The sequence below is a fragment of the Calonectris borealis genome, chromosome W (genome assembly GCF_964195595.1).
Source record: "Calonectris borealis chromosome W, bCalBor7.hap1.2, whole genome shotgun sequence".
Classification (NCBI taxonomy): Eukaryota; Metazoa; Chordata; class Aves; order Procellariiformes; family Procellariidae; genus Calonectris; species Calonectris borealis.
Genome location: NC_134351.1, coordinates 2,317,846 through 2,341,130, shown reverse-complemented (window position 1 = coordinate 2,341,130; position 23,285 = coordinate 2,317,846). Strand labels below are relative to the sequence as shown.

Genomic DNA, 23,285 nt, shown 5'->3' with positions numbered 1-23,285 from the left:
AAGATTCGAGTGCTGCTTGTCTTTAGGACAAATGTTCTACTGAAGGGGAAACTAAAGAAAATGGAAAGGAGAGTCAGGCCCCAGCCAGAGCTCGAATAATAAGCTGCCTTGCCAGTTTGATTACTGCTGATGACACTACCAGCCATAAAATACAATTGCTAAATGTCAGTTTTTTCCAGACAGAAAACATCTCTGAGCCATAATAAAGTGACTGCTGTCTGGCCAGCAATCCTTCCCAGGGTTTGCCTTCTCCTCCAGGCTCCTCCAGAGCTCTGTCGCACCCGCTGCTTACAATGTTATCAAGACAGGAAGGAGAAGGTGGTGACATGCCTAGTTTGCCATGTGTTACAGAAGGAAGAAGATGTTCTGGTTTTCTCCTCTGCCACAGCTATTGGAGATGCTGAGGCATCAGGGGAAAGAAGGGAGCTGGAGGAAACCGTCTCCCGCTTGGGAGGTACTGGGGTGCCCCATCCCCATCGTGCCCCATCCCCATCCCCATACTGGTCAGAGAAACAGACTGTATTCTGGTCCCATCCCGACCACACTTTTACAGGAGGCAGAGTACTTTTCTTCAGGCTGACCCTAGAGACTACAACTGGTCTAACAGCACCATTTTTAGAGGGAGCCATTCATCGGTGTATTGTCCTGATAATCCACATGATGAAAACTTGGAGATGTTCAGAAAATACTTTTTTTTTTTTAAATAAAGCTATATTATTTTCCAGTATTAAAAAGAAAGATTGAAAATTGTGTAAACCAGAACAATAAAACAACAATTATATTAATAGCTTGAGGTAGCCATAGAGAAGTATTTCGGAATGGAGATAACTTTACCTTCATTAATCTGTTAAAGTGAGATGCACTAAAGCAAATATTTCCTCTTGGAGCCGGCTTTCTGGCTGTGAACAGTCAGCTCTGCAGTGAGCCCATCCAGCTGGGAAGCTTAAATCCCTTCTACCGTAGTAGCTGCATTCTGGACTTAGTGGAAATGGTCATTTTCATTCAATGGTCCAGTTTGGTTTCAGCAGGGGATGCCACATCTCACAGAAGTGGGATGAGTGCTGTAATGGAGTTGTGGGTAAGGTCCTGTTTAGCGCCTCACTTTCTTTGTTTTCCTCTACAAACAATCATCAGCACAGCAATTTATTTTTTTTCAGTATGTAATTCTTTGGATTTCACCACATATGATTTAAAAGTGCTTCTACCGTGTTCCCATGATTCAGGTTTAAATTAGCAATTTTTTAGAAGTATTTCTCAAAAGTATTCTTTGGGATATACCGAAAATTGCACGAGAGTAGTAACCTGACAATAAACATACTAAAAAAATATTACTGCTTGTGCTGCAATCCAGAGATCCCAACAGGAATGAGGCCCTGGTTTGTCAGCATTATACATGTATATAGGCTTGGTCACATGATGTTTATAACCTGTATAAGTTCAAAAATACACAGAAAGTCATCAGCAGATATGGAATAAAGTTCAGTCATTTTAAGTCCCCATCTACCATCACGTACTTTGAGTTGTTACTACCTTTTGTGTTCAATCCGTATTGATTTTTCATTACCTCAGACCGTGGCCGAGCCAATAGCTACAAATCCAAGTGGGAATATTTCCAGTGTTACTTCTTAATAGAAGATATACAATGTAAAAATACGTTCAGAGACCTAGATTCATTAAACTGCTTAACAGCACTGTACCAACCATCAGTTATGCAGAAGCAAAGGGAAGATCAAAAGACTTTGTATCGGATACTTGTTCTTCGGTTTGGGGAGCAGCATCCATGGCTATTGAAGTTCAAAGCAAGCTCATTCTCAGTGTTCCTCACACAAAAAATGAATGCATGTAGGGCTTTATCCAAGGTTTCCCCAAAGCAATAAGAGACCCTAATTGGTTTTACTGGGCTTTAGAACAGATCTTCATGTATAGCATAATATTTTCTTTACTCTGTCAAAATATTTTACTAAGTTCAAGAGCAAAAGATCACAAGTGGAATGCAGCATGGTATTATCTGCTTCATCTTAAAGGTCAATTGGGAGTCTACTTTCTGTAAAAAAATGAGGTAATAATCGGATTAGTAGAAATAATCAGAATTCTTGGGCACTTCTGTTGAGGTGTATGAAGGCAAATATCTGGCTGCTAGGCAGGGGATTGATGTAGGTGATGTAGGCAGCAGTAGCGATGTGCTCATCTTCATCCATCCTTCAAATAAACAATCCATCCTCTCTTCCTGCAGGGACTTGAGTGAATTGCAAATTGATGGTTCTCATTATGTTTGCAAGCATGCACATCTTATTTTAGAAAAAAGTCTTCTCAAGCATGAAGCACCTTCATTAGACCACTTACCTTCATATTTAAATCTCAACTCTAGCTTCTAATTTTAATAAAGTCATCGCACCTTTCCCGTCAGTAATAGCTGGAGGATAACCTGATACCTTTTATGTAATAACGGTTATGTAGGTCTCCAGATTTTACAACTAAATCCATAAGATAAAACATACCCATACGCTAAACCAGTAATTTAATACAAAGGCTTTTAATGCAGAGACCGTTATGCTGATGCTAGCTGATAAAGCTGATAAAGCTTTGTTATCTGAGAGCACCACTGCAGAAAATACCAAGAAGGTATTTGATGGCGAGTAGCAGTAAATGTCTGGTTTACTTGTTTCTCCAAGCAGCTCAAGAGCATCCCAAAAGAACTGACCTTAAGGACACAATGAAGAGTGTTGGGCTCCATAGGAAGTTCAGACTTTGACAAACATGTTGAAAGACATTTTGAGGCTAAGAACATAGACAAAAGGCTTTCTGTTTACTTTAAGCAAAGGCCTCGCCCAGGATTTGCTCCAGAAAGCATTGTAACCTCAGATGTATACCTCTATGAGGCTCACGTACTCTTTTGCGTCTTCCTTGACTGGGACAGGGTGAAGGGAGAGGAGAGCCCAATGCCCCTGGTAGCCTAGAGCGGCAGGCTGTGACACCTTCTTGAATGTGTGAGCAGTAAGGGTGGGATGAGCTAAACGATCATTCTGCTCAAGCCTGTTACAAATAACCTCAATATCTCTGGCCTCCTTAAGGAGAATGTTAGTCCTCGGAGAAGAAAACAGAGAGGGGTCTGCTGGGCAAGGAAGGAAATGGAAAAGCAGAAAAAGCAGAGCTAGGGTAAGGGCATGATAATGCAAAGAGCCTTGAAGGTGAAAACAAGGAAGATGAGACACAGTCAAGCAAACTTTCACAAACTGTAGATGATTTTGACCTTGGTCTGGTCCTGCAGTTGGGTTCCTATCCGTGGGGTTCAATATTGCCAGCGATGTCTGCGATATTGCCATAGGAACAAGCGATGGGGCTGTGGAGATGAGGAGAAATCCTCACTTCCATTTTTCAAAATTGTTTTGCCACTCAGTAGGCTGTAATTACTTATATACTTTGACATTAATTATTATAAAATGCCTTGAGATTTGACTTGGCTGTGTAATTGCATGTTATTTGCACAATGAGTTCTGGTTGTTGCAGCAGGCTTTGAAAGAAACCCGATCCTCTGGAGCATTTTGGGTCGCAGTATAATAACTAATTCTGATATCTATGTGTCGGGAAGGTTGTTTTCTTCAGTAAAAGGTTGAGCTTTTCCTAGATTTCTGTTTCCTGCCACAAGCTGCGTGATTAACTGCTGTGCTGTGAGCCATCCTGGCTGGCATAGATGCTGGGGAGACGCTGGGCTACACCAACATGCTCAAATGAAATAAGTTCCTATTGTGATCAGAGTTTTCGCTAACCAGTTTGCTTCCTTCCACGGTTCTGCTTGCAAATAATGTCAGGCCTTGCGGGCACTCTCACAAGGGGAGAACTTTCTCCAGTGCTGCTCCCTGGGGCAGTGGGGCAGGAGCTGGGAGAGGGGCCGGGAGAGGCCACGGACCCGAGCTCTGGGGAAGCCTCAGCAGCACCCGGGATGCAGGATTTGGAAAAGAAGATATGAGATGGTGTTTTCGATCCAATTCCCTTATTCTCGTCCTGCAGTAGGAAGAAAATAGAAGTAGAAGAGGCAGGCTCTTTCCTGTGGTGTGGGGAAATGAGTATCTTGCTGCCATCCATAAAGCACCACAGCAGACTTGCACTTATCAGTCCTCCTTATAATTAATTCTTAACTAGTTCGACTTGTCATGGTAGGCATAGTGGTCAGGAAGAGATTTTAAAGATTTTAAAGTTTTCAAAACTTTGAAGATGGTTGTTTTTTCCAATTACAGTTCCCTTAAAAGAACAGAATAAGCTGGGTTTTTTTGGAATTCTTTTTCTGTCTTTGTTTATTTTCTTAAACTTCTCTAAGTCTGAGGAATGTGGTACAGTATGTTTTCCTGGTGTAAACAGCAGCAGTGAGTTTCTCTTCATGACCAAGAGTCAGTCTTAGGTAAAGAGCAGCACCGTAAATCTGGGCGATGCCATCGGGATGTGTGAGTGTGCATCCCGCCTCTTGCTGTCTTCTATCCCTCTTCCTACGCAGCATCTTCTTCACTGCACACACTCCACAGAAGATACTCTAATTTTAGACTACAGGATTAGAAGATTTTGCATCTAATAAGTTTCAAGAGGACCTTTTTCTGCATTCAAAGTACTGGTGATGTTAGACAACACTGTGGACCATACCCCTCCTGAAAACTCCTGTACAATCATAATCATATCATAATTTATAGTTTGGGTACCACATGGGTGTCTAGAGGGCTGTGGAAATAAAGGGCTTTTCTCTTTGTCTCAACCTTTGTTTTCCTTACTACTACATTTGTTTCTGTTTTCTGGCATGGAAAGTCCATGACAGAAGTTGATACTGAAAGCTTCTTTTAAGAAACGCTGCAGAACACAGGGAAGCTGTCTTTTATATTAGAAGGTTGACATGCAACATTTAAATCTCTGAAGAATTGGCTTTGAATATAGGCTAATAAAACAGCAACCTACTGCTTTGGCACACTAAATGTTACAGCTGTCTCAAGGAAAAACAATATTGGTGATTGGTTATGTAGAAATTAATTAAGTCCTTTTTTTGTCTCTAGCTTTTCTCCACTATGACTAGAACAGTACTGTCATGCTGAATATAATGAGTTTCCTTAGTTGTAGCTTGTTTCAATCTTCACATGATGTATTGACGTGTTTATTGATTTTTAATATTTAAAAGCACATAGAGAGGAAAGATATAGAGAAGGAGATAAAAATATCATGCTTGTTTTTTGTTTAAAGGAAGATGTATTGAGCTTCAAATGGCACACAGCCCCTCTGAGAACATCTGGTTTTTAATTCGTCTGCCAATAACTTTTGATGGAACTGGTTACACATTTCCTGCACCTTCTTGGAGGGTGGAGGCTAATGCTGTCCCTTCTGCTGAAAATGACCATAAAAGTAGGAAATGGGACATAAAAAATACATCAATAATAGTTCTCTGTTTTCTCTTTTTTTTTTTTTTGACTGTTCTCTTGCAGCTGTAAACGAAGGACCAGCACCACAGCAGCCGTCCTTGCTACCGCAGACGCAGCCTGAGCACTCCAACAACGAGGACGCCCCGAGCAGAACTATCCCCACCGCCTGCGTCCGCCCTACGCACCCTCTCCGCAGCTTTGCCAACCCCTTGCTACCTCCGCCCATGAGTGCAATAGAACCGAAAGTCCCTTACACACCACTTCTGTCTCAAACAGGTAAGAGTGATGGGGGAAGAGTCTCTGGTACCACTCATCTGAACCACTGACTTTCAATTCAGGAAAAAATAGAGGGCACAAGGCTGTCCCATACCTCGAAGAAATATCTGTAAGTTCTAGCAGAATGGAAAGTGGATATATACAATTTTATGATAATAATCTAGTATTTCATTCTGACAATCTGGAATAAAGATTCGGGACGAGGCGATAGCTTCAAATCAGAGTTAACAAGTAAGTGATAGAAATTAATTAAATGCGATGCCAAATTAATCACTTGGTCTTGTTTCCAATCTCCTGTTATGCTACAGTAACTTGAACCAGTACCAAATGCTTGACTCTTGTTTCAAGGCTTGCCTTTTCGATAATGAAAGGACTATTTATGTATGCTGGAAAAGAACTGATTGCAATCCACTCCAGTGTGCAACCTACTTAAAAATTTAATAGCAAGCGTGCTATTAAAGAACAGAAAGAAAATTACTATTAAAAAAAAACCAAGGCTGAATGAGGCTGTGGGCTGGTTTCAGGGTTAGATTAAATGGCTGCGTATGGCTGTAGTGGAACATTGATTCCTGGGTGGGGGCATGGCAGCGTGGGGCATGGCAGAGCAAGAGGGAACGGTGCCTCTCCAGCTCATCTCTGGGTTTGTTTCCAGAGCAGCACCATTTCTAGAGAGCTGTTGTAAAACTTCACCGTTGGATCAAAGGAGGACATTTGTCTGATATATATGGTAGCTGCTTTGTTCGTAAAGTAGGCCCCGTGCTAGAATTGTTCTTCACGTGAATTGGTGTAATTTGAGTAACGATATTTGCGTTAGAAACCCTAACTACTAGAGCTATTAGGGAAAAAAAAAAAGGGGTTGCAGGCTGATATCTCATTTTAACTGTTTGCCCTACTCCTTAGCTTGGATAATCTCCAGTTTGGCTCAGACTTTGAGATTTCAGTTTTACTCTTTTCTATTCTATTTCCGAGCATAGCTTTCTTGCCATACAGCATATGTTAGGTCGATGTCTGCAACAAGCAAGCTACCAAAACATCTCTGCATTTTTACTGGAAGCACCTGCTATCCATCAGCAAGTAATCCAGTTTCTGACAGCAGACAGAAGTAGATAAATCCTTATTTGCTGGAGAACTGCTTTTGCCAAATAGTGCTGCTGAATTATTTTTTATATATAACAGAGTCCATTCATCTTTATCTAGTACTGCATTTTACTTTACGGGGATCCAATTCTACTTGTCTTACTCTAGTGAGTAAGCCTGGCTACCTCGAAAGGACTATTTGTTCTCTAAGTCAATCAGAGTTTACATTTTAAGCACTATAATTGGGAGGCGTGGTAAAGAGAGAGGAAGTCAGGGCATGTTAGTTATCTTCATAAAGAATCCCGTCATCCTGAAAAATAAAATTGCCTTTTTTTGAGTAAGTAACCTCACGTAAGCAGATGCAATGTTTCCTACAAACAATGTGTAGAACTTCGTTATTAGGCAAAATTAAGAACGGAAAGTTTATGGCAATAATCTGCCATAAAGCAATGGAAATAAATAAAGCAAATGCTGAAGCAATGAAAAAAATCTGTTTTTCTGGACTCTGTCACATAAATGAAAACGTTGCTGGGTTATATATGGCATTCAAACCATTGTATTCACTATTATACTGAAACCATAATTTTTACTTTTTAGGATTGTGTATAACTTATTTCTGATCTGCCTCAGGCTGTTTTGTGGTGTTGGGGGCTATTTATTTCTCCCTATGTATGGTTTCTCTTGCTTTTCTCAATGTACTTGTCTTCAGAGTCATTAGCCAAACTGATGTTGTTTCCTTTACCAATTTCTTGTAGAAAGGTTTCCTTTGTTAACTTCTAAATGTTAACTTCTATTTGTGCCTCTGGGCAGTGGGGTGTGCAGAACTGATCCTGGTCCTGCACGTGATCCCTCGAAACTAGCTTGCTCTTTTGGTACCCATTCCTCTGGAACCCAGATCTCTCTTCTTTTCACTTAAAATGGGAGTGGGGAAAGACAGCACTGAAAAAGAGATGTCAAGAAAGAGCGCTTCATTTCACCAGCAATTCTGAGTATTTAATACTACCCATGAGCGTGATCACAGAATCATAGAATGGTTTGGGTTGGAAGGGACCTTAAAGACCATCTAGTTCCAACACCCCTGCCATGGGCAGGGACACCTTCCACTAGACCAGGTTGCTCAAAGCCCCGTCCAACCTGGCCTTGAACACTTCCAGGGATGGGGCATCCACAACTTCTCTGGGCAACCTGTTCTAGTGCCTCACCACTCTCATAGTGAAGAATTTCTTCCTTATATCTAATCTAAATCTCGGCTCTTTCAGTTTAAATCCATTACCCCTTGTCCTGTCGCTACATGTCTGTGTAGAAAGTAGCTTTCTTGTAGGCCCCCTTCAGGTACTGGAAGCTTCTATAAGGTCTCCCTGGAGTCTTCTCTTCTCCAGGCTGAACATAGGTGGCTGATGTCTCAGCCATAGTTAGGTACCCATGAAAGGGAAATTTTGAAGATATTTGTGACTTTACGAAGCTTGTGATGTATTTCTCTATTTGAACAAACCTCCTAGTAAAGATGACTGACACGTCCCTGCACAGTCGCGCCTCCCTAGTCCCCACTGGCAGAGCAAAAGTGGCCGAGCTCTCTGCAGGCCAGCTGAGCAAATTCCCTTATGGACCACGTCTGCTAATTATACCCCACTTACGGACATCTCAGATTTAAAAGGCTCTTAGCAAATTCCCATGTTGGAATAACTGTTACTTTCCTTAACCAGATAGATAGAATTAATTAATTTTTCATTACATTTTTCTTAAACTCAAGACATTTTTACATGTCCTTTGTAATAAAGTAATAGGGCAATAAGTAATGGACTCATCATCACTTAAACCAATTAAACTACTCTTTGCTTTGCTGTCCTATTTTTTAAATGCATATCAGTCAGGTGTCTTATCCCTTCAGACAATACGTAACTCTAATGGAACAATCCTGCAGAATTCAGGAGGGGAGAAGGCAACAGAGAACTGCAGAGATTGATCCGGAGATTTCCAGCAGAGACTTTAAAAAGCAGGAACCTAAAGTGGACCTTTCCCTTGAAATCCCTTCATTGCTGGTTTGCAGACTCCCCTCCGACTAGCCCTATGAATTTTGTATCTCCTTTTCTAGAGTAGTTTGCATGGAAATGCCAGGCAGTGGTGTCCTCCGGTCCTCAACCAGCCCCACCGCCTGCCCCACAGCCAACTGCATGCTGAAGCTCCAGATGTATTTGTATATTGAGGTTATAGTCCTGGAGCTGCTGTCTAGCACTTGCCCTCATACAGTATTAGTATCGAAATTAATTTTTGGATCCTGCCCAGAGAATAGATGAGCACAGGGCTTTTTCTTGGCTTTGATTGACCTGATGCTAAAAGGAGGTATCTCCTCCAATATTTTATCCATTCAGTATATCTCCGTAGTGGCATTATAATTAGCTGTTAAACTCTATCATATGGTTCATAAAAAAGACATACAGAGATCATTATTCAGTTGGGGGGGATTTTGCTATAAGGGTATGCATAAATATTTAAAAGGCCGTGCTCCTGGTTTTGGGTCATGACATCAGCCTAATCCTGAGCTAAAATCTGCCATTTTTCTTCTTTTTTTTTTTTCGCTTGAGCCCAGTAAATCTGAACTCTTCACATTAAGCCCTTCCCAGTGATGTTTTATAGGAGATCTCACCTTTTCATCACTGCTTTGTGATTGAGCACTTGAGGTCCTTAATACTTACTCCGAAGGCGTGAGAATCACTCCATGGTATTTCCCATCTGCACTGTGGCTGCACTCGCTCCTCTTTGCAAATCATACACATAGGCATATAAGTGATTTGACTTAGTGCCCTTTCAGGTTAAATAGAAAATGTTTGATGGAGTGTTGAGCTTATTGCATTATAGATCTGACATAAATTCCACAAATGGACAGGAAAGATTATTTTTTTTTTTTACCCTCAGAAATGAAAATTCCTTTTAGGTGTTGATGATCAGCTGCACTTTAAATGAACCTGAATTAGGAGGTAATTTTTCTTCTGCAGAAGCGAGTGTAGAAAATACCACCTGTGAAGTGGTGGTTTTCATATTGTGTCACGTTGTAAAACTTCAGCCTTTTCAGGCTCCGGCATCTTTTGTGAGGCTGTAAATTGCTGCATTTTCTCTATTGCTACTCCACCAAAAAAGCGTAGTTGGAAATCCAAATTGTCGTCTTCTCGGTCTTCCTGGAATCACTCAGTGATATCCCAGAGCTAAAACCCACTTTATTGTACAGCAAAATTGAGCTTGATTTTCCTTCCTCCTGCTAAGCTCCAACCTGGCTGTGGGCTGGGGGTGCAGAGGAAGGGTTGCGCTGCAGATGAACTGCTCAAGATTTATTTCTTTGCCGCTTTGGAAAACAATCTTGTATTTTCAGTGTCAGATGGCTTGGGAAGTAAAAGTGAAGAATGAGCTGAAGAAATCTGGCAGTAAACATCCCTGTGTAAAAAGCAGCAGCTGGATATTGCCTGGACATTAGTACAAATCCTTCCCATATTCAGGCTGACCCACACACTGTTTTCATTACCAAATGGGATAAGAAAGCCTGGTAAGAAAATGAGCTCTGTGAGGTGTTTTTTGTGCTGCCTTTTTTTTTTCTGTAGCTATTGTAAGAGAAGAACCAGAAAAACAAGATAAGAGTGAAGGTTTCCAAAGCCAATGTTAAAACCATGAGCTAACGGTCAAATAAATAAGGGATGAAATCAAGAGGAAAAAAGGGTATATTGGTATTAAGCAGTGAATCCTGGGCCATAATAATCTCAAATAGCAAGGGTTTGGGGCCTCAGTAGATGCTGAAATTACAGTGACCCTTGGAAGAGTGAATATAGAAAGAATATAGAAAGAATTTTCAGTCGTGCTGAAAATAGACTGCTCCTCACAGGAGCATTGGTAAAATCAGTGTTACACAAGTGTCTTGAATGTCGGCTCTCAGGTGGAGTGTTTAGAGATGGAAATTCCAAGAATAAAACTTTTGGCTGCCAATTAGGCAAGTTTTGGAGACATGAACTTGGAACTCTCCGGTGCTAGATTTATGCATTTAATTGCTATCCATTTTTTAGAGTGTTTAATCCCCTCTCATGCAAAGTGGGGGGGTTAATTTTTGAGTGCATTTATTCTGAACAATCAATTAGCTCTCATTAATTAGCTATACAACCAAATTCTGGGTCCTTCTTTTTTTTTTTTTTTTGGAAATTTACGATTCACAATAAAAAAATCCCAGTGCCAATATAAAACACAAATGAAAACCTATTGCTTCTAATTTGAATTCAGTCATTGAATTTAAAGGCAACTAAAAACTCTTTTGTTAATAGGGTATAAAAACCTTTCTGTCGTAGGGTTTTTTCCTTATTTTAATGATGAGTGTAAATGAGGTTTATGGACTTCTCTTTATCATCATCTCCAGTAAGCAAGGTTTATAAATTCACTGAAAATATGGCAATGATTCATTCTTGAACCTTTTATTCTAAAATCCTAGCTTTTTGCACTGGTAACTCCCAGATTCAAAGGAAAATTGTTCTTTTATTTCATAAGCCTTTACCTGCCCCCCCTTCAATTTTGAAATGTTTTTTTCTTCCACGTTTCTTTTTATGTAAACAAGCTTTCTCCATTCATCTGGGAGATAGATTGACACAGAAGTGTCATGAAAGGGTCAGTCCTGTCTATTAGAGAAATCTGGCCCCAGTCCAGTAAAGTTTAATTAGCATGCAGATAGCTTGAGACACCTGAGTTGTCTCATTAAAATCCATGGGACTACTGGAAGGTGTAAAGTGAAGTGTGGATTTAGGTGCTTGTCTGGATACACGAACTGATTCCCCTTTGATAGAAACTATCTATTTCAATACAAGGCAGCAGTCAAATCATTAAGAAAATGTTTACCTGGATAAGTATACTGTAAATCCTTAGAAAGATTTAATGATGGGCCATTCTGTCTTCCTGTGTTTCATAAGCAGAGAAATAAAACTTTTTCCACTGCGTGTACATTTTCTCCATATTAATTTGGAACTGCCTGTGTTATCACTGAGCAGTTGCAGCCAACGAGTCATTTTTGCCCTAACACTTATTTATCCCACATAGTATTTTCAGCAAATAGATTAAAAACATGAAGAGCAGCTGAGAAGACAGGGACCAAATCTCTCTCATGTTTCCAGGTATTTGAGCGGTCTGTCTTGGTTTTGTCTTGAAATGTCCTTTCCAAACTCACTGTTTCTATACCTGTTCTGAAGCCATAGCACGTAAAAATGTGTGAAGTTCTCAGTGCTGTTTCAAAAGCCTCCCCAATAGGCAGTCCCAGTACTTGCTTGGTACCATATTCTGGAGAGTGAGTAAATCACCTCTTTCTCTTTTGTGTTTTATTTCTCTTTTTACTTTATTTCTCCTGCTATCAAATATTTCTAATTTAAGCCTTGCCTCTTTCTAGAACAATTTCCCTTGCAGAATGAGCCAAGTCTCTGCTCATTATCACCTCAAAAATCATTTTTAGAAACTCAATTTCTCAATGAAAAATATTTTTTTCCCACCTGTAATGTAAACCAGCTGAGTCTTCAAATAATATTTTTCATATAGTTACATATTCTGTTCCCCTGAGAGGCACGGTGTTACTTAAACAGGAACATCCTGCTATGGAGCTACAAATAAGCTCGCTTCTACATGTTATTCTCATCTTTATGTTTCAACTTTCAAGTCATTTAAACTGACTCTGGTTTTACTGGTGGAAATATCAAATAACCAAGTAAGTGGCATTGGATCCTTTTGTGATTTTCTGTTGTACTTTTATGAGGAAGTCACTTCTTCCCACTGCAAGATGAGCAGTTTACCTCAGCAGCTTTGATTACTTAATAGGGAAAACATCTGGCTTTGCATTGCTGTGCAGCCCTCCTTCCCCACCCTGGAAGTTCAGGCTGCCAATCTCCTTACTGTCAGAAGCATCGGGGACAGACAAAATTCTTAAATAATTTTAATTTTGCAGATTGATGGCTTTCAGTTTTGCAAGCTGTGATATATCGCTGTGGGAGCATCCTTGCAGATTCCTCGGTGCCTGCAGGTCTTCATTACCAGAAGCAGCTCCAGTTAATGACATGGATAGTGTTTGTCTTTTGTCCTGTTGGATAGAACAAACTGTGGAGAAGGTGTGAGATGCAGGGCCAGAAAAGATTATCCTCATTTAGTTACAAGTCTGACATTACCTTCTGATTTCTGCAGCTTATTTTGACTTTTATAGTCTCATTATAGAGGATTCATCTTGGTACTCTTCATCCTCCAAGAATCCTCCTCAGTTCTTATGAAGACAAAGGCTTTTTTGCACCCCAGTAGATAGATCAATTTTCAGCTGCCTCCTGGTGATCTTAAACTGTAGATCTTCAACTTCCCCATCTTTGATGCGTGCTCTCTCTGTTGGGCTATGGAATATAAGACTATATCTGTATCCCCAGTTTGGAAAATTTCTATTTAAATTTCCAAATCGGTTTTATGAGACATGCCTGCAAATACCTTGCCTGATCCAAAATATTTTTTGCTTTGTTGAAAATCCTAAACCACCAACAAAAAAATCGGCTTTAGATTAATCAAATATTGAACAGAACATTTTGTCCAACTCTGGAATCCATAAACTAAAATGGCTGCAGGTTAAAAACTAGAACCAGAAGCCCATATACAGCACAATGCATCTTACTGCAAAATCCTCTTTTCAGAGTTTCTCTAGTGTGCTGTCTGCTGTCACACATTGTGTTTGATGATGGTTGTACGTGTTTACCGAGAGCAGAATATTAGAAAGATAACCATTTTAAAATGCTAGATGTCCTTTCTATACCTGTGGTCGCTGTCCTTCCTAGGACAGCTGTTAGTGATCTCTGTGAAGAGCTCGTTAGCATTGCGAGCTTGGTCCGCATCTCGCTGAGGTTCATGGAAACTCTCATTGCCTTCAAGTTTCGCATTACCACCCAGTGACACCAAATTCCCGTAATCTTTCGGAGAAGCGCAGAATTCACAGGCAAAGCTGATTCCACCATGTTTTCTATTCCATATATAGGTTATCGTATAGACTCTTCCTCTGTGTCGCGGGCAGTTAGTAACCCCCTCTCGATACTTTTACAGTTCGTGTTTTACTGCGTGCAAGTCCTCAGGCTTGTACAGGGCTTTCCAGATAGGATCTTCCCGACGCTTTGTAGAACGGCGTTGCCGTTTACCTTGCTTCTGCCAAACATTGCTTCCCTCACACGTCCAAAGATCGTAGTTGACTTCTCTGAGGCACATACCCACTTGTAGGCTTGAAATCGGAAGCGTCCAGGCTTTTCTCTTCCCTGGTTTCCTTCTCTTAGACCCAGCAGAATTTATGGCGAAACTCCCTGTTCCTTCTCAGAGATGTGACTTGTTCCTGGCTGATTTTAGATTTCTGATGAATAGGTGTCTGCTCTGTGCCGGTCGCAGCTGGCTGTGCAGCCAAAGGAGAGAGAGAGGATCTTCTGAAAGACAATTTGCCCAACCTCGCTGCAGACTTCGGAAGGTGCTTCTTTCCATAGATTACCGAAGGAGATGAAAGAACCAGCAGAGACTCATCCCTCACTCTTAAACAGCTGAAGCGATGTGACGTTCAGCTGAAGGGATGTGATACACGGTCTCGCCTCCTTGCTGGGAAAGTCCGAAAGTTTGGCTGAGCAGCAGATAGGTGGAAGGGTCCGTGCAGTTCTCTTTGTGTTACTCCAGCTGTATTTCCAAGCTTTTGCTAGTAATAATAACGCACCTATTGTATGTATCAAAACATTAAGAATCAGTCTTAGATCCGGATCTTGAAGACTTCCACTGGTAGCCGCCTTCTACTCTGATATTCTCCGTTGAGCGTCATTTCTTGCCGCCTCTCCATAAACTAGGTCCTTTCAATTTTTGTATTCATCTCCATTTTCTCCACTTTAACTCTTTTTTTCCCTGTCGCTGTTTTGCATCATCACCCAGAATGCCTGTATCACGTGAACCACACAAGAATATTTGGTCTTCAAGTTTGATACGGACCCTAGATCCCTTGCGTGCTAACAGAGCATTTTTTGACACTTTCCGAGCTTCCAGCGCACTGTGCTCCCTGCTGCCAGGGACTGGCCTTTGGAAACCCTGCAACGCGAACAGCAGAAACCCTGAGCCCTCTCCCTGAAATGGGTTGTTCTCACCTGGCTGAGTACATCATCTCATGTCCCGTTTGACATATCTCAAAATAAAATAACGCCAAGTAGCTCCCCCAGAGTATTGCTATCAAGAGGATGGATGCTATATTGGTTTTACTTGGTGTCTATCATGGTAACATATGGCCTGATACGCACAAATGCGTGTAGATTTAGAAAACTGCTGCTTTCGGACTTGACGCGGGATTGCACTGGTGTGCCGTGCTCCTGAAATCCCAAGGGTGATACCATGAGTTCAGTATGGGCCTCGGGGAGGGGGCGGGAGCTGGGATTTGCACCGGGTAGCCGTGTATCATCTAACTAATGAAGTGTTTAATAACCCTGCTGAGAAAACGAAACTTTTAAACGGTGAATCCATGCTGGAGCTGCTCAGTTACACCTGATCGGTATTGGTATCTCCTGACTCTTGCGGCCCCAGTTCCAAGGTTTCCTCTTTTTTACTTGTGAGACTCCCGCTGAGTTGGAGAACATTAGATACCAAACTGATACTAATTTAATTAGCTACTCATTTGCATAAATTAGTTTATTGAGCATGTCAACCTTCTGCATCCAGAATTCTCGTCGAGAGGTCTCCTTCTTGGTCTTTTTAACGTCCTTTGGGGGAAGAGGGCTCAACTGTTGTACTAATTACGTATTACAGGCATTTCCCTGGAAAACAGTCACTGCTGTAAAACATTTGCTGAAGAACTTGAAATACGCAGCTATGCATAAGGAAAATTTTCTCAGCTTCATTTTAGTTATGAGCATTACGATTTGCCTGTTGCTTTTGTGAGCTAAAGGGCAAAAAGATGCACAAACCGAACTTCCTAATCATCATTATGGCTTCTCATTAGCAGTATCCAGGAGGGAACATCTGTCTTTGTGCAGAAAAGTGGGTCTTTAAGTCCAATTACTACAATTAATAAGTTACATATGAGAAACATGATTTTTACCACGAGATTTAGAGGATTACAACAGCAACATACTCTGCATTTCACATGAGCTCCTCACCACCACATCAAATATTTACTTCTCCACCAGCCCATGAAAATCAAACAAGTCGCAATGCGAAGTCACTTGTATAAAAAAAGCCTGTTTGGGTCCATTATCTAGCCAATAAACAGCATGGATGCAATTTTCTGCAGTGGCTGTATCTTATTATTTATTCTTCACGTCACAGTGATATCCCAGGACGCAATCCAGATTCCCTGTGACAGGAATCGGATAAATCTGTCTTTAGCAGGGCACGGGAACGCTACTGGAATAGAAATACGGCCACAGCTGCCAGCTGCAGGGGCCACAGCTGCAGTTTGCTTCTTTGCGGAGCGCTGCAGGTGTTTTCAAAGCACTGGGGAAAAAAAATGTTGAGAAGCCACAGTCTGTGCGCCAGGCAGCGTAGAGTTAATTTGCCTGTGATGGTGGCCTCAGCACTTTGGTTTTTAGAATCAGGCTCTTGCATTTCTCAGTGTGTAACTGCTGGGTGCACGTTTCGAGTGTCGGTGTGTGCATATCCCCCCCCTTTGGAAATAATATTGAGAAATGGAAGTGAAAAACATTTCCTTTTTTTAAAAACTGATTTGAAAGTGCAGCACTTAGAAGATTGAATCTTTGGGGATAGCTGTATCTTCTACTCTTAGTCTGAGATACAGGAAAGTTTGAAGGCCCAGTTATTAAAGAAGTCTTTTAGCTATTAAACTGGAGCTGGAAGAGTGAGCCTATCTTTGTGGCGATCTCTTTTAGCTCGTATTGAGCTTTCACACGTTCATAGCTCCAGCTAAACGGGAGTTATCTGCGATTCTCAGCCTTACGGAGAGGGTGTTTGTGAGTCTCTCCCTCTCTGCCTCCGTCTTGCAGCTCTCTACCAGCACGCACTTTTAATGAACAGGCTGTTGGCAACTGGATTTCGGGAGGGATTTTGTTCTCTCTTCTGCTCCATTGTGTTTTCTCTACCTTAAACTAATTAAAAATATAAACGCAATTCTTTGAAATACCGGAAAATTAATCTGCAACTCTTGTCTCCCGGCTACTCGCTGGAGCTGTAAGGATACAGTCATGACTGCAGTGATTCGGTGGGATTTGGGGAGCGAGAGCCGTGGCTGCTCCAGCTGCACGGAGCTGTTCTCCAGGCAGCCCCGCTCCGGGCTGAGGAGCATTGCTTTCATGGTATGTTAATGAGCTGTAAGAAAAGAGAGGTTATCAGGTGGGAATCTAGTGATGAAGAAAACAAACAGGTGTTTAAACTTAAGATTCATAAAAAGGCGGTTTGGTTTTGCATGGAAACTGGGTGGGTTTCTGATCTGAGACGGGGATTTCGGAGTGAGCATCCCATGCGAGTGGAGACGTCTCCCGTGCTCCTGGTCCCTGCGTCTCAGCTCCAGAGCCACGAGCATCCTCGTACAAACCTGTCCTGTGGCTCGTCTTTGGGACACCCCTTCCTCTCTGCACATTTTATGGCTGGAGTGTCTCAAGACCTATTTTCCTCTTTCTGGGTCCAATTCTGATGCAATGGCCGATAGCCTACTTGACTGACTGAGGCTGATGCCTTTTAATACCTCTAATAAGCACAATTGGCTACTAAAGCGATGGCTGCTGCTGTTATCATTATTATGGTACATATTTTCTTAATAGAAAAAAGGCAAGGAACTCGCTGAAGGTCATAGTGGAGGAAAGATATAGAAAAAAGTTATTTATTTATGATTCGTCTTCTTGATTTCAATGGGAGTCAAATGAGCAGAGTAAAAACTGTGCTCGAGTCCCATGGGAGATGGAAACCTGCCCTGTGAGACTGCAAAGTCATCCCCCTGTGCCGGAGGGGATCTGCTGTTACCAGGCTGGAGGGATTTGACAGCCCCTGGTATGTGATGCCCTCTGCCAAGCAAGTATCAGCCTGGAGATTGCATTTTTAAAGGCATGAACATGAAACTTGCCGTAGGGCACAAGTAGGCATCAAAGTGGTTTAATGTTGATGAAGTGGGAAGAATAAATTTTGGGGACGTAGGCTGAAAGAAGTGCCAGAGACACTCGCTGGAATGAGTTTGGCCTTACGCGGGTCGTAGGGATGTTCAAGCCGTAGCTTCGGGGGGGAGCAGGATTCCTCTGGCAGCGAGAAAGCTTGAAATTGCCGTCCCGTTTTTGGCCTTGAATCTGTGATGCATGAGATACATGATCTCAGTTTGGCTTTGTATGGCAACTTCAAACTATCCCAGTGTACCTAAAATCAATGTCGTGTGTGCCTCTATTTCAACTGACAGCCCTCGTGTCTCCAGCAGAGCCTTGTGTAGAGCCCGGCACCTTGTGCTGAGTGGAGGCAGATTGTCCAGGACAAAGGTTTTATTCTTTGATGGTTTAAATCATTAAAAGAGACAAAAGAATTTTTAATTTCCTCTAGAAGAGAGCTGAGACATCTCAGCTGATGCATCTTTAAAGGGCAGCACTTCAAATGGTGCTGCTGCTGCTGCCACCTCTTTTGCCAAGCAGCAGTAGTGCGGCTCGGTGCGGTGGGCAGGAGGAGTTTCAGCAGAGATGCGTAAGAAGGGAAGTCCCTTTCTGTCAAAAAAGTAAATCTATTTTGATTTTTTTTCCTCCTTCCGAGCTGGGATGAAAAGTCAGAAACACCTTTTTTTTTTTTGAGAAAGTTGAAAGACAATTTGTATTGTAGCTTGTTCAGTAACCCACCTGGAGGGCTGCTGTCAGCCTGAGGGAGTTAGAAACAAAACCAGACGAGAACCATGGAAATAACTGCCATTCCCCAGCCTGACCACTGCTCTCTGCTCTTCCATCCCACTTCCTCCCCCAAACGCAACGTCAAACTGACAGTTCCCTGCCAGGCAGGGGCCACGGAGCCCAGGTTTTCATTATCTTCCAGGGGTACTTTTCCCAGGAAAATTTCAAGTTTCCATATGAAAACGTTTGTTTTTGCAGAATAGCATTCTTCATCAAAAAGTAATGTCAACAGGAAACTGCAGATCTGCTGCGACTGTGGGTCCTCTTTGGGGAGCGGAGCCCATGAAATATAATTGAAGAATTTTTAGGAAGTGTTTGTGTCGGCTCTGACGCTCCTCCAGGAAGAAGCAGTGTCTGCCTCGGAAGGGGCCTCTACGTTTACAACTAAAAACACAAGCAGCAATGGTAAAACCAGCTGCATTTTGCCTCTAATCCCAAAAGTTCACTGCACTCCCCTTTTCCATACCTACAGGTTCCCGGTGTGACTTTTGTTTCTTCTTCCAGGGCCTAACCTCCCCAAGGCTCAGGTTAAAACAGCATCCCTTGGCTTGGCAGGAAAAGCCAGGTCACCTCTGCTGCCCGTCTCGGTGCCCACGGCCCCGGAGGTCGCAGAAGAGGGCCACAAGCCGACGGAGGACTCCGCGAACGTAAGAACCGTCTTTCCGAGCCAGCCTTCTTGCCAGCCTCATCACCATCGAGTTATATTCTCTAATCCCCAATCTGCGCATTAATTTTTAGATAACGGTCTGTCCCTCCTTCCCTGCGGCTGATAGCTATTAGAAAGCCAGTAAAAAGTTCTGGCAGCCGGCAAAACTTTGCTCTTGACTTGAATGAACTTTGGCGCGTGTGATACAGGGGAGAAGCGGGTGCTTCAATTCTGTGTTAATATTATCCACGGGACAACTCGCACAGCCTCTCCTGAGCGCTCTGAGATATCGGGAGAAGAGAAGGAGGGGGTGAGAAGTGCGATAGGGAAGAAAATAATTTTGGCAGGAGAAATGAGTATGTAGTAATACCAGATAATGGTGAGAAAAATAACATTGAAGAAGTAGATAAGTGAAACTGAAAAGGTGGTGAAATTAGAATAATCTTTTCACTCCTGTTAAGACTCTTTTACAGAAAGGTCTCACGTGATCCAGAAGATGAAACAGTGCAAAAGAAAAGGAATAAGGAAAAAAAAAGAAATATATTAAATACATGTTGTATATCACGCCTTTTCATCTGCTTGCACAGGAGAATTTTTTGCTAGGCACTGTAGCAGTGACATGTCCAACATCTTGTTAGTGAATCCTTTTATGTTTTCAACCTGGCTAAAGGGAAAGAAAGATTTGCTTTAGAGGTACATATGGAGGGTTTGGGCCTGCTGCCTGATGAATGCAGGACAACAGTGTTTGACTCCTGCTCCTCATTATCAACGGCATAAAAATATACTTCTGCACGTAGTCGCAGAAGGATTCTCACGTTTTGCTGGGAAAAGGGGACGCAGGACGATGTAAGAGACATGGAATCTCCCACTGGAATGGGAACGGGAAGGAAAATGCCCTCCGTGGTAAAATTGCTGGCATAAGGAGTAATTTAACACAGGACATCGGACAGCACAAAGTGCGGTTTCGGCTCTCAGTACCCTATGTTATCACAGCAGCATGATTTAGCCCTCAGGAGAGGCACTGCTCAAGCTCTCTTGAGGGCAGTGACAGGCAATACCAGCGCAGGCAACAAGCTCATCGGGTGGTCAGAATTTGGGGAGAAAGGCTAAAATTCAGGGAAATTTTTTTTTCAGCTTGACTCTGCAGGTGCTCTTTTAAGCTGCCTGCTCCATCCCACCTCGGGCACTGCAGGGCTCAGGCAGCACTTTCAGATCTTTTGCTTGGTAAACCCCGCATAACTAACTAATGTTTGAGCTCCCCCTCAGTGTCTGAAAGCAGAGCATCACTCCTCTTGCTCTTGCCTTGCCTTGGTAATTTTTGAGGTCAGTGGTTGCCAAGAATAGGTGCGGTGCTGGTAATTTTAGGTTTCGCTGCAGATTCTCAGTTGACCATACCCCAAAGGATTACTTTCTTCCAGCCCAGTTAGGTGCCTCTGAAAACTGTTCCCAATCCTCTGCTCCCAGTAAAAGTGATGGTGGAAATTCCCAACCACTAGCAAGGGCTGAGAGGTTCAGCTGCTTGCTGAAGGAACTGTTGCAGCCTGCCCTAGGGTAGGGCATGTTTAGATGAGCGTTTGATGTCTCTGTTGGGTGCTAAAAAATGTTGTCATAGTCCCCCCAAGCATGGACACACGTAGCGTAAGGGAGGGAGCTGGGGAAATGGGGACTCGGGGAAGGGTCGTTAACGTTTAATATTGCTCTAGCATGGTCATCCCTGGTTTTTAGCTCACTGTTGAGCCCAGAGAGGCTTTGCTATCCCACCTGTAAGTGTCAGCCCATCCTTGAACGCTCCTGGTCCCTGAGGAGCGTGCAGGGAAGATGTCCTGGTGGGGGGCCCTGGGAGTCCTGGGAAGATGTCCTGGTGGGGGGCCCTGGGAGTCCTGGGAAGATGTCCTGGTGGGGGGCCCTGGGAGTCCGGGGCTCTGTGCGGGGGGTTGCCGTTCCCGTCCCGCTGCCCGCTTATCTCTGCGTGTGTGTCTTCACTCGCAGGTTTATGAGCAGGATGATCTGAGCGAACAGATGGCCAGTTTGGAGGGGCTAATGAAGCAACTCAATGCTATCACAGGCTCAGCCTTCTAACAGCTCTTGACGAAGCGATAATTATGCCGGAGCATTGCAGCATACCAGGATTTCACACATACCACCCACGTACACCACCCCATAAAATCATCTTGTTGCCGGTACCACTCCTTCAGTGCAAGGAAGATTCCTGCAAAGTCCTAAAAGGAATGATAAAAAGAAGAAAAAGGAAAGAATAATAATGGAAATGTTACAGAACTGTAGATCTGGCATCTGAAGTGATGAAAGCGTGGCAAGGCGAATGACGACGTCACGGCGGAGTCGTGGCTGATGCCACCGGATTGCTCATTTTGATCTACTAGTCTTCGTAGAGCTCAAGTTGTCATGACTAACTCATGTTTTACTCCGTAGAGGTTTGTAGCTCTTTGTATAGATCTAGTTTTACCTCATGCAAGTATGTTTTTAAACATAGACCATGCCGTTAATGAGACAGTGTTGTAGGTCACTCGTTTGTTTTTTTTTAAATACGTAATTACTGACTACAAAAACACCCACAGCAAATAATCACACCACCACACCAAAAATTTGGAAGTTTTCCCAACAGCACAAAACGAAAAGACAAATTACTAATTTGTTTTGTCGTCTCCGTCACTCATCTCACACGAGTGGTGGGGATTAGCGAGTTGCTGTAATATTCAGCCATTTTAGCAAGCGTTTGTAAAGCCTCCTGTAGTTAACGTTTTATGTGTGGCCAACAGAGAACCAGGAATGTAAAAAAAAAAAAAAAAAAAAAAAAAGGAGAAAAAACAAAAGTCTGCATTGGTGGCCTGCTGCCAGCCAGCCAGTGTGGACTTGCAAAAAGAGGACGTAATATGCAATCTTCTCTGGCAGGCAGTCATGACATGGTTAAGCTTGTAATAAAACCTGTCTGCGTGTGGGTGGCCTTTATGCCGGACCGCCCTGTGATGACTTCGGGAAGCACCGCTGGGGCCACCGCGAGCCGGAGCGGAGAGTAAAACAGAGCTGAAGTTTCCCTGAGCCTTTCCCGTCCCCGCATCCCCCAGGATGGCTCTGCTCCGAGGACCCGTCCACCCGGGACGATGGTGCGTGGAGGATGAGGAGGGTGAAGGGGCAGCAGGCGCTTCCCGCAGGCAGGACACGAGCCCGGGGCAAGAACCACAGAGGCCGGTAAACAACTGATAAATTAATTAGGAAGGCTTTTCCGCAAGCATAGTATTTCCTGGTTGAGATCCATGAGAACAGCAAGCGAAGAGCGGTGAGCGGCAGGACACCGTGAGCCATCTTTAGGGATTCCCTCTCCCTCTTGTCCCAGCGCTTTAGCTGCGCATTACAGTGTTTATTGACAATAACTGGTTGAATTGACTAAATTTTGTGTGCATACATTTTATTGCTACATTTTCAGCTGCATTCAGCGTTAATCCCTGTTTATGCAGCTGAATCACCAAAAGGGATCTAATTTGCATATTTATCAGTTAGGAGGCTGCAAAACCCAATAGGAGAGTTTCAGATGAATTATTCCATTCAGCTCTGCCTTTGATTTCAAGCTTGAGTGGGTCATAATTTTAAAAGAGCATGGAAAGGATAGGATCTTTACAACCTAATAGCTCCTTTTATTAGGTGGGTAATTATATGTGAATCTCCGAATAAAATATTTTGAGTAAAATGGCACTGCAACAGAAGTAATAATTCAGATTATTTTCTACGGCCCTGTGCTGGAAAGGAAATCAGATGTCAAGGAGGAATTCAAATGCTTCATTAGGAACTCTAGTGTGTTTGTGAAAATGCTCCTTTAAAAACGCCTTGTTATTCAATTTACTAAGATTTTAATGAAATATTTCTTGAGAGTGAGGAAATCCTGTTTGCCTGGGAGGCCGAGCTTTCCAGTTCTGAAAGATTTGTAATCAAAAATCACTACTGAAAATGCACAAATCTTTCCCCACAAAAACCCAGCTCAGCTGTTAGAACCTATAAAACCACTACCTCCTTTTTAAGGTGAAG

The 23,285-nt window shown here is 42.7% G+C and overlaps 1 protein-coding gene across 1 annotated transcript in view; it reads left to right on the top strand.

Annotated features, from left to right (window-relative positions):
* Positions 1–22,825, top strand: part of LOC142074710 (netrin receptor DCC) — a 566,907-nt gene extending 544,082 nt beyond the window's left edge. Inside the window, exons 28-30 of the mRNA XM_075135512.1 lie at positions 5,457–5,669; positions 19,106–19,248; positions 21,237–22,825. Coding sequence (XP_074991613.1) covers positions 5,457–5,669; positions 19,106–19,248; positions 21,237–21,326 — 446 coding nt within the window. The 3' untranslated portion in view covers positions 21,327–22,825. The remainder of the gene's footprint in view (positions 1–5,456; positions 5,670–19,105; positions 19,249–21,236) is intronic.
* The last annotated feature ends 460 nt before the right edge of the window (positions 22,826–23,285 follow it).